This window comes from Humulus lupulus, chromosome 9 (assembly GCF_963169125.1).
Source record: "Humulus lupulus chromosome 9, drHumLupu1.1, whole genome shotgun sequence".
Classification (NCBI taxonomy): Eukaryota; Viridiplantae; Streptophyta; class Magnoliopsida; order Rosales; family Cannabaceae; genus Humulus; species Humulus lupulus.
In genome coordinates, this window is record NC_084801.1 from 5,074,234 (window position 1) to 5,085,987 (window position 11,754).

At 33.7% G+C, this 11,754-nt stretch overlaps 1 protein-coding gene across 1 annotated transcript; it reads right to left on the reverse strand.

The window, feature by feature from the left end:
- Positions 1–3,184: 3,184 nt before the first annotated feature.
- LOC133799306 (probable LRR receptor-like serine/threonine-protein kinase At1g07650) lies at positions 3,185–11,270 on the reverse strand. Its single transcript, XM_062237327.1, has 25 exons — positions 11,144–11,270; positions 10,761–11,051; positions 9,521–9,657; positions 8,566–8,734; positions 8,404–8,475; positions 8,253–8,321; positions 8,093–8,164; positions 7,921–7,989; positions 7,725–7,796; positions 7,469–7,537; positions 7,323–7,394; positions 7,162–7,233; positions 7,009–7,080; positions 6,560–6,628; positions 6,370–6,435; positions 6,199–6,237; positions 6,063–6,097; positions 5,639–5,959; positions 5,359–5,523; positions 5,100–5,234; positions 4,862–4,980; positions 4,572–4,782; positions 4,240–4,480; positions 3,946–4,096; positions 3,185–3,830 (listed from the first exon to the last, which is right to left on the reverse strand). The coding sequence occupies exons 2-25, from the start codon at positions 10,838–10,840 to the stop codon at positions 3,540–3,542; spliced, it is 2,868 nt and encodes a 955-aa protein (XP_062093311.1). The 5' UTR covers positions 10,841–11,051; positions 11,144–11,270; the 3' UTR covers positions 3,185–3,539.
- Positions 11,271–11,754: the final 484 nt, after the last annotated feature.

Genomic DNA, 11,754 nt, shown 5'->3' on the forward strand with positions numbered 1-11,754 from the left:
GGAGCCCTTGCACCTGATCTTCTGGAATGCTGGGAACGGTAACCGGGAGAAAAAGAGGGTTTTTTTTTAGTGTGAGAAGAGAGAAGAAGATGGGAAATTTAGAAAATTTTCAAATAAACGGGTGGCCCATGCGTAAGGTGGCCACCCCTTTTATATACGTGAAAGGCCATGTGAGTAGGGCCGTTGGATTGCCCTGATGTGGGATCCGAGGCTCTTCACTCGAAAGGCGAAACGACGGCTGAGTATAGGCTAGGCCATTTAATGCGGTTCTCAGAAGACATACCATCACCAACCACGATGCTCCACGTATTCGGCGCCTGCGTAATAGGTGAAATATGGAGAGTCCATGGGGAAGCCTAAAAGCCCCCACTGTGGCCCCAGATGACGTCGTGTGCCACGAGCAGAGGCTTGGGGGGAAAATGTACGCCCTAATTTTCTACGGGCTATTAGCGAGCTGAGATATGGCATAATTATATCAGCCACGTGGATACCACGTGGCCGGAGCTGCTGTTGTCAGGTCTTACCTCTTTAGCTCGAGGTAACCAAAGGTTTATCAAGATTATTTAAAGGCCGAGTCAGGAATATGAAGACTGCAGGTCAAGAAGGCATCCAGCTCGAGGCACGAGCTGGAGTTGGAAGTTGTGACCCTTTATAAAGTCAACCACGCAATGTAAACGTGCATATATCAAACATCACGTGTCTGATATATCCCTGAATTCTCGGACACGCAGCATGAACGTGCGTGTTCAGGCACCCACGACTGGGTTGGGTCGTGCGGCCCATTATCCCCCTTACCTATTGATTAGACCACACTTCATTTGTCAGGTTTTAGGAATTAATCATGAATGTCACAGAAGTAACATGATGGGTAAGAAGGTCACGGGATGACCCCCCTTACCAACTCCCAGGTGCCCTCTCCTATAAATATGGAGATCCTGGGAGTTGCAAAGGGTTGGATTCTATTGTGTAACGAAATACCTTGTAAGGAATACCAGAAATATAGCAATAATATTGGCTGGTGGAGTAGAAGGATTTTAACCTTTGAACCACCTAAAAACGTATTCGTGTCATCGGTCCATTTTAAGATCATTCATTTGTTTCGGTTCATTATTCAGCACTAATCCCTTTCTCTTATTTTCTTAATTACTTGTTGGCGAAGAACCGCGTCAACAAAATGATTACTAAACAAATAAAAAAAATTCCAATGAGTCACTAATTAACCTAAACGAAAAATGTGGTATATATAGAGCTTAGACTTATAAACTCTAACAACTAAGTCACTAAAAACTCAATAATCAAATCATATAACTTTTCATATATCTCTAATTTTTAAAATTATTTTAACATAACTATATATAATCAACCTAGCTAGAATGTTAATAAAAAATTAAAAAATATATATACAAATATACATAATTTTCGAATTAAATAATAATAAAAATTAAAAAAAATCATAAACATATATACTTTAATCAAATCTATACAATGTGATATGTAAAAATAAAATTATTTTCTACATTGTCAACAAAATTATTTTCTTAAAAACCCACTCAAAATCTACTAATAAAGAAAAATCTCACGAAATATCATTTTAATAATGATTTATACTTGTAATTTTGAAAACTTACCTCAAATGTGTGCTTGAAATAGAAATTTTGAGTCAAAATCTTAAGTTCTCTCACCTCTTATATTCTCCAAGAAAATCCTACAAATTCATTGAAAAAACTCATAATCCCACTGGGAAACGTTGGAAGTCCTCATTGGACACATGTTAAACCCCCGTTTTTCAACGTCTTCTCACTGTTTTAATGTCTTCCAATTTTAGTCATCATTAAAAAATTTCAATGTTTCCCACCATAAGACATTAAACCCCTATTTAGTATCTCTACTAGAGAACATTTTTCATTTGATCCCAACTATTTAAGCCTTTGGCTTCTCTGAGGCAATATAGGTTGCTCATCAACCTTTGAATCTTTCTCTTTACAAGATTCTCCAACATTTGTGGGTTCTTAAGAGTTGTTATCACCATATAACATATTCTCAAAGAACTCCACTTCTCTTTATTAAATTATCACCTTAGGCTCCAAGTCTAATAACCTATAGGCCTTGCTATTACATTATAAAAGTGTTGTTAAACATATAGTAAGTATGACATTTTAAATTGTTATTACAATATATAATGTTGTATAAAAAAAATTAGAGTTACAACTTATTCATGTGCTTGAAAAAGAAATTGACCAATAAGTCCTTTTAAGTGATCTTTTGCATAAGTAATCCCACATATATTATATACTTATAGTAACGTACTAATATTTTTCTTATTGAAAATATTATTTAAATTTCATTTTGTTTGGATATTCAGAAAAATATACAATATTTTTTATTAAAGAAACCAAAAAAAAAATTGAAATTATTATTGAGAAATATTTATTATAAATATTATATATATAGATGTCCATAATTATAAAGATTCCACTTAGTCAAATATCATAATAATGGATAATCACCAGGTTACCCAAAATTAAATATCAACAATTAATTTTTTGTTGTATTTGTAGTACTTACTTGATTTTCCTAAATCATATATATTTAAATAAATATGGTTCAATCCCCATTAAAATAATAAACAAGAGTCCCACTCTCTCTTTACATGTCTTTGTTATCCTGTCTATTTATTTTCTTTATACTTAATAGTTTTATAACAGAATGTACCATTTGTGCTTCATTATTTTTTAAACAGTATTATTTTGCTTCGGAACAAGTTTTATTGTGCCAACTCTAATTTTTTCTTTTTTGCAGTATTTTTATATTAGAATATAATAAGGATATATAGTTGGCTTTTAAAATTAGATTTTTAAATATGATCTTTTTTGACGATATGATATATATGATTTTGAACTCTTATAAATTTTAAATACATATATAGACTTAATTTTAAACTATTTACACGTAATTTGTGTTCAATATTTAAAGTCTTTTTAATATAATTATTGAAAATAAAATGCCTCCTGTAATATCCATACCAAGTACATGAATGAATAGAGTAAAAGTACGTTATTTGTGTTGAATTTATGTTATATAATTGATTAAATTATTCAAAAAAAAGAAGAAAGATTTGGTTGTAATTCCATGTTTTTTGGCGTAACTTACCTACTGTGGTACAGTACTATTACCACACAATTGGTGGAACTTGTTTATTCTAAAATTATCTTCCACTTGAATATTCTTTAAGGCATATTCTATATGATTTCAATTCTTGATTTTGACATGGCTGAAGAGAAGCACTAGGAGATTTGTAATGGTAGAAGGTTTGTGTTGTATGCTACTGATAATTTAGATTTAAGTCTATTTGGTACCACCGTGTTTGACAAGAATTATGAGGCTCCATCTAAAAACCAATTGGTTATTAGTAGAATTACACATGTTCTTATTAATTGTTCAATATTCTTAGACTTATTCCACGTGAGACACGATAATCTAATTAACATAAGGGAAAGAACCAATTCTTGTAAAAATGAAGAATAAACACAATATAATCTCTAAGAATCTGCTGAATTTGCATCTCTCAACTGATCCATGTATTCTGTCAAGGCTTGGAATCTTGATTGGTCACTATGAACACTTGGTGGTTGCAAACTCAACGTACGAACAAGAGTCTGACCTTCGAGCATGCTCACTACCATAGACATGGTGGGACGAAGTGAAGGTGATGAATTTGTGCATAATAGAGCTACTTCAATCATTCTTTTTGCCTCTTCTTTTCTGAATTTAGACCCCAACTTTGGATCCACCAGCTCCATTAGATTTCCACTTCCTTGTAAGAAAATAGCCTGCAACAAGCAACAAGCAACAAGCAAGAAGAAGATAAACCATTACCAATATATAGAAACATATATGAAATTGAAAAAAGTTGTCAAATCATGTTATAAATACGATGCTACGTACCCAGTCTAGAAGGCACACAAAGTTTTTATTTGGGCGATATCTCATGTTGTTTTTGCCAGCCACAATTTCAATTGCCATAACACCAAAACTATATACGTCTGCTTTATCAGTTAAGTAACCCCACAAGGCATATTCTGGGGCTATATATCCTCTGCAACAACCACAATAAAATTGAATAATAAAGAATATATTTTACTTTACATGTTAAAGGGTATCACTAATTATAGGATCAACTAAATTAGTATCATTTCCATGATTATTTATCATAATGATGCAACTTAACTTAGAGCTTACATAGTTCCAACAACTCTGGTGCTTATGTGGGTGTTTTCCTCTTCATTTAGTTTTGCCAAACCAAAGTCAGCTATCTTTGGAGTAAGGCCTTTATCCAGTAGAATATTTGTGGCTTTGATGTCTCTATGTACAATTTTTAGTGTTGATTCATCATGCAGAAAAGCCAGACCTCTTGCAATGCCTATGCATATTCTTTGTCTAGTATCCCAGTCTAATTTCAACTGACCATCTTCAGGACCTTCTAAATATTAAAGATAATCAATGAATTCATGAAAATACACAAACTCCTTAATTATCTATAGAATAGAATCAAATATAGATGATAAGCTTACCAAATAAGAAATGAGCAAGGCTATTGTTCTCCATATATTCATATACCAACAACAATTGTTTTCCTTCAATACAACATCCATGTAATTTGACAAGATTTGGGTGTTGTAAAGCAGAAATCATGCCTATTTCGTTTATGAATTCACGATTCCCTTGCTTTGATTTGGAAGAAAGTTGCTTAACTGCAATAATAGTGCCATCTAATAACACACCCTGCAATAAATATATGGGATTATTTTCATTTTGCTATGATATCAAGTTTATCATGAACTAATTAGTGAGTTACAGATACCTTGTAGACTGACCCAAATCCACCTTCTCCAATTTTGTTTGCAGCATCGAAGTTGTTAGTGGCAGCTTTAATTTGTTTGAAGGTAAAGAAACCAATTTGTAGATTTAATCCTTTCAAAACTGTACAAGAAATAACAATTTCTTTTGTAATACATCTTTAAATGAATATTTGAGCAAGATAAAACAACCTGTGAAACAATAAGAGAAGAATGAGAAAAAATGAGAATACATTATTTTACCTTCATCCCTTGATTCCTTCCTTCCGAAAGAGGTGCACCAAAGAATGCATAAAGCAATAGAAAGGAGAAGAACAGTTGTAGTAACTCCAATGATGATGGACTTTGTTGCTTTGGTCCTTATTGGAGGATTGAAATCTACAATAGAAGACATTAGTGGGATAATATTACTTGCAAGTAGTAAAGCAAAAACAACTATTAAGAAAATCAATTTACTTTTCATTATAAACATGTTAGCTTCCTCTTGACAACAAATACTTACCAGGCTCCACTGCAATAGCTGAAATTAAAGAACCATACATTCCTCTCTTTGGAACATTCTTTGTCCCTTTCCCAGCCCATTGAACGCGAATATCTAGTGTCTTATGACTCACAATTGTCTTAACTACTTTGACAAATTCCTTCTCAATGTTGAAATCTTCCACTTCTAGGTTTCCGTATAAAAATTAAACTCAGTCAAGCATAAGTTCAAAAGTTGCAATGATTGTCAACAAAAATCAGGAGTACCTGAACACAAACATCAAATATTCGCCTTCCAACACCGTAATAAGATCTGTTATCTCGTAATACTATCTCTGCAAAATGCAGTTTCACAGTATAATTTCCATTTGCTAAGCAACGAGCATAATAAGTTAGTGAAAGAGGGGAGAGACGCGCGGTTGTGTAAAGCTCAGAATTGTTCATTCTGAGTATAGACACATTTTCTGCTATGTAGTCCTTTGTGGTACTCCATACGTCCCAGAAATCACCAGTGTTGCTGAATCCCCAAATGTCTGAGTTATGGACAAATTTTGCAGCACCTCCCATGTCTTCATCTCCTTCATACATGATGCCTTCAATGGTGGTTTTTTTTCCACCATCTCCTTCAATGGTGGTTTATATATAATGAATAATGATCTACACACAAAAAATCAGCGTTGATTAAGACTATACCACGGTGGATAGTTTTAAAGTACAGTGATTCACCTCTTGAACATGGAGTCAAGCACTTGCTGAGCATTCTATATTAATATATAATATTCAAAGCAAGCATTAGTATATAGTAAAATCATTATAAAAATTAATGTTCTTGTTGTTGCAGTAGTTATTTTTTGAAGCTTACGAGTTGTTTTTCTGTCCAGATGAGCTCCGGAAGAGATTGCTGGTGAAAAATGCAAGTGTATTTATTAGATTCACATGATTATGATGCAATGAATATGGATCTCAAAATAAAAGAAAGAAAAAAAGGGACTCTTACAAAGTTTCTTACAAAGATCTGTTATTGGCAACTCACTAGCGACTATCTCTGAGATTGATCCACTCTGGAATAGACCCACTGAGCAAGTTACCTGTTAAATACCTATTCAGTGTTCAACACAACAGCATAAGAAGAACGAAAATAAGTAGTAGTTTAAAAAAAATCAGAATAAAATGGAAATATGAAATTTTGAGGCCTTCTTCCTACTAATTTTTTCATTACTTACATTGTATCCAATGCCCTTATATTTTCAAAATTTGGAACTGGCCCTTCTAGTTTATTAAAGCTAAGATCTCTACAAAATAGAAAGCTTAATGGCAGTTATGTGATGGAGTAAAGTTCAGTAAATGATGGTTATTGGTGTAACAAATTGTGTTTAATTTTATTTTTTGGAATAAAAATGAGAGAATAATTGTTGTGTTGTGTTCATTTGTGTTCTCTGTTTTGGCTGCCATTTTCTTTGTTCTTGTTAAGTTTTATGGTTTCTTGTTTGGTGTTTTCAGGCACCACAAGTACTATACTGGAAAACCAAATGCCCTCCAATAATGCCAACCAAAAAAGGAAACACAAACTTGTAAATAAAAAAGAATTTCCTAAAGCTAATTCATTGCCATGGGTAATCATAACGACAGATAATATATTTCTAAATTTGAGAACAAGTGAAAAGAAGTTTACAAGACAGATAGACTTGTCAAAGTAGGAATATATTCAGGAATGTTTCCTCTTAGATTACAGCTCCTCAACATCCTGTAATGTCAAACAATGTTTTAGTAAGTTCAAACGTGGTTGATCTCATTAATCATAGAAAAGTACTTATACATAGCTCACAATCTATCTAGGTTTGTCATGTTTCTCAAGTCTGGAAAATCTGAGCTTTCCCCATGTAAGTCACTAATCCTTCTGCAAAGAGTAACAACAAGATAATTTCAACGAATGAAGTTAGTAAACATATCAAGATTTTAAGGAGACAGAAATCAAGGAGAACTTACAGTTCTGTTAACTTGTTCAAGTTAGATAGACTAGATGAGATTGGCCCGTTGAAACCACTTCCTTCAATCTCTCTGTTGAGAGTAGTATGTAAAATCAATATTAACTACTCATAAATTTTGAAAAACAAGAGATCAATAGCTCTTACAATTTCTGAAGTTGTTTCCAGTTGCCAAACTCAGGCATCTTTCCTGTGAAGTTATTACCACTGATCCTACTGCAATGAAAGAACATGAGTCAAGATTAAAGTGACATAGTATTGACGATTATTCAACCAAAATATCTTGGCTCATTTCTTGTAGAACAACACAACACGTGAAAATAAACGTTACACCAAGACTTAGCCACTCTAATTGACTGTTTATTATTACATTTATAAAGTTATAGCACATTTTGTCACTTACAGCGCAGTTAACTTTGGGAGACTAATAAGAGCCATAGGGAGCTCTCCAGTGAGATTGTTTGCATTAAGATTCCTGCAGTCTCATCATTTCAAGGCTAAATTAATATCATTTTCCTTTATGTAGCTCTACTCAAACAAGTATAAATAAAACCATAAGAAAAGACAATACAAAGAAGAACAAAAAATTGTATGCTCACAAGACTTCCAAGTTCAATTGCCCAAGCTCAGAGGGAATAGTTCCAGAAAACAAGTTGCTCTCCAAGTCCCTGAAAAGGCATAGTTCTTCCCAAGGTTAGAAGATCATTATAAACAAAGCAAAGGACTATAATTAAAAGAGCAGAGTTAAGGGTTAAAAGAGAAAGAGCATACAAATGTGTGAGAGTGGTTATGTTTCCTAAATAGCCAGGGATTGGCCCTGCTAAATTGTTGACACTAATGAGCCTGCAACACACATTCGTTCGATCATGCCATCAATTACTACAAACCTTTACAGCTTCATCTTGATTCTTATGGTTAAATGGAAACTTACAGTCGTTCCAACTTTGTTGAAGCCCATTCTCGCGGTATTGAACCACTGAGGAAGTTCCAGCTTAAATTACTAAAAGGTAGAAGAAGAATACTATTAGCATCTTGAAAGTATTTGAATGAGCTATGATGGGGAATAAAAGGGTTTCGCATACACTTCCTTAAGGTAAGGTAGCTTCCATAGTGATGATGGAAGCTCACCATCAAGATCCTGTCCTGTAAAAGTACTGCATACATGCATAACATACGTCAGGATTCAATACAAGTATATGTATGTAACCATGAGCAAGGGAAGGGAAGGGAAGGGAGGAGTTTACATGGTTTGGATATGGCACTCAGTAGCAGAGATGGAGCATTTGCAGATGATAACATTGCTGTACTGATCTGTACGTGGGATATCAATAGTGGATTTGCTACTACAAGCAGGGTCACTGAAGTTCCAGTCTTTCTTGTTCAATTGTTCAGCCATTTCTCTAATGGCTTCCACTGCATACAATAGTAACTATCAAAATTATAACTTGCTTAATTAAAGTTTCACAAAAAAATAGATAGGGAGAGCTATTTTGGGCTACATATATCATATTAGTTAAGTCTGGAACCCCATGAAAATATGATTGAGAAAATTCAAAGCTGAACCCCACTTTACTGTTTTCATATTTCATCTCTAATGTAATTACTGTTACCAACTTCTTCAAAATTAGCTATTTTGGGCTACATATATCATATTAGTTAAGTCTGGAACCCCATGAAAATATTCTTCCCCAACGACTTTGAAGCAATGCTGCAGTAAGTAGCCTCCATGGGTAGCAAAACCAGATATTTTTAGATGTGTATATATGTATTTAGATGTGTATTTAAATAATTTCAATTCCACTGGTAATTTTTGCACTTCAGCCATTAATTTCAACTATGACCTTTTCTTTATGTTTGTTTTATCTTTGTCTATGGTATGTTCTTACTTCTTCCACTTTGATTTCCCAGTTCCATTTTTTGTAGTTCAAATTCCAATTTCAATATTTGGATCTCGAGGTTCCAGTTCCAGTTTCATTCATATTATTTGGATTTGTGGAATTTTTGGTCTGAATAGTTCTGACCATATTTTGACATTTACTATTGGTGATTTATATATCAAATATATGTAGCAATGCGCAGATAATGAATCATGCAATTGCTTTTTCTAGCATAGGTAGGAAATCTGAACTTTAATTCTTTTAACCGAGTACCTTACAAAATTTCTAATGAGTAGAAATTTGATGACAATATATTTTTTACCTTTCTCCCTAGATTCCTTGGTTCCAATATAGCATTTGCACCAAAAAATGACAGAACCTATGAAAAGAAGACAAAAAGCTGAAACTGCTCCAATGATGATGAACTTTATGTCTTTTTTCTGTCCTGAGGTTTGAAATCTAAAAAAAACTAAAAAAACATCAGTGGAATAACAGTAATTGTAAAATAGAAAAACAATAAATAAATAAGAATCAGTTTTCCTTTTCACTATGAATATGCTAGTTCCCAGATTTATTTTTGATTACAAGTTCCATAAATTGTTTGATAAGGGACTTGGTGGTCTTAAGAGGGGATGCGGGCCTCCAATCTCAGGGATGGGATTTGCACTTTAGAAGGAATTTGTTCGATAGGGAGATCACCAGTCTCTCTCAGTTATTACTTTTGTTAGAGAGGGTGTCTCTACCAGGAGTTTTAGAAGATAGGAGGGCTTGGATACCTGACGTTAACGAAGTATTCTCTTGCAAATCGGCCTTTACGAGGTTAAGTTATGCTCAGCTGGGTTCTGTTCGGGAGTGGGGAAAGTCTTTGTGGAAAAGTGTCTCTCCTTCCAGAGTTAAAGTGTTTGGCTAGTTAGTTTTCAACAATAAAATTAATGTTCATGACAACTTGCAAAGAAGAAGACCCTACCATTGTTTGTCTCCGGCTTGGTGCGTTTGTTGTAAGCAGGTAGGGGAATCCACTAGTCATTTATTCTTGAAGTGTCATTTTTCAAGAGAAGTGTGGGGTAAAGTCTTAGCTGAGTTTGGTATTCTTTGGTGTATGCCATCTAACTGTTCTCAATTGTTTCTCACTAAGTTAGGGGGCGGCAGGCGAGTTTCTCATCTTTGGCAAACTACTGTGTTAGCAACTTTTTGGGCCTTATGGCTTTAGAGAAATAACAGACTTTTCAAAGATATTTGCAATCCTGTAGAGTCTATATGGGATAAGATAAAATTTTGGGTGGCGACTTGGGTGTATAGAAATAAAGGTTTTGAGGGGGTTGCCTACTATGACCTTATTAGAGATTGGAGCAAGTTCTGGATTTAATTTTTGGGGGTGGGTTTTGTTGTGGTTTCTTTTGTTTGTCTAGTTTTTTCTCTTTGTAACCACAGTATTCCTCCGCCACAAGTGAGGTTTTCAACTTTTTGAGTAAAGGTCAGCCTTTTGACCTTTGTCTCTTTTTCAAAAAAAAAAAAGAATATGCTAGTTCCTTCTTGATACAATATAGAATTAAGTTACTTACCGGACTCCACAGAAATAGCTGATATAAGAGAACCATACATTCCACGGCTTGGAACATTCTTTGTTCTTTTCCTTGCCCATTGGAAGCGGATCTCACAGCTGCCTTGATTACTTCGATATATTCCTTATCAACTCCATTAGCTTTCTTTTCAATGTTGAAATCTTTCAACTCTTGCTTTCCCTACAATAGCTTCACCAGTGTTACTAAACCCCCATAATTCATCCCCTTCATACTTGATGCCTCCAACAGTAGTTGGTTTTCCACCACAATTTATATGCAGTGAATAATGATCTACACATCAATCAATGTTGATTAAAACTAAACAACAAGAATGGTTTATAGTCAATCCAGTTAATATGTAGTTTCGAAAGAGGCTTATTTACCTTTTGAACATGGAGCCAAGCACTTGTTGAGCATTCTATATTAATCATATTGAAAGCAAGCATTAGTAAAGAAATATCATCATGAAAACTAATGTTCTTTTTGTTTTAGTTTTTATTTAAAGCTTATGAGTTATTTTTCTAGCCAGATGTGCTCCGGAAGTGATTGCTGATGAATAACACAAGTATATTGATCAGTTTGACATGATAATATATGATGCAAAGATATAGAAATAAGAGAAAGTTAAAGAGGGATTCTCACAAAGTTAAACATTGTAAGAAATATCTATTTGGCTGCAGTAAGAATTGTCTTGATTAGCTAAACATTGTAAAGCCAAATGAAAAAAAAAATAGATTAGTGAATCCAATCATAATTCCTTGATAGAGAAATAATGAAGAACTAATTAATTACAATAGAATAATTAACCAATTATCGTATTTATGAAATGTTATGTCTACTATTTGACATACTTTAGAAAAAAAGGTAATTGTACCTTTGGTGAGTAAGCTAGTTAACTTGTACAACTATATCATTAGAGTAGTAATAGGTTTTTCACTTTGTAAGAACTTATGGCTTCTCGCCACTTTCTTTAATAACTGTGAACATGTTTAGA

Bases quoted from the DNA above. Each gene is read 5' to 3' on its own strand.
- LOC133799306 (XM_062237327.1), bottom strand. From the start codon at position 10,840: ATGGGCAAGGAAAAGAACAAAGAATGTTCCAAGCCGTGGAATGTATGG. The intron at 5,960-6,062 runs GTGAATCACTGT...CCACCATTGAAG, and splicing joins CTTGACTCCATGTTCAAGAG to GAGATGGTGGAAAAAAAACC. The intron at 4,981-5,099 runs GTAAAATAATGT...TTTCTTGTACAG, and splicing joins GAAGGAATCAAGGGATGAAG to TTTTGAAAGGATTAAATCTA.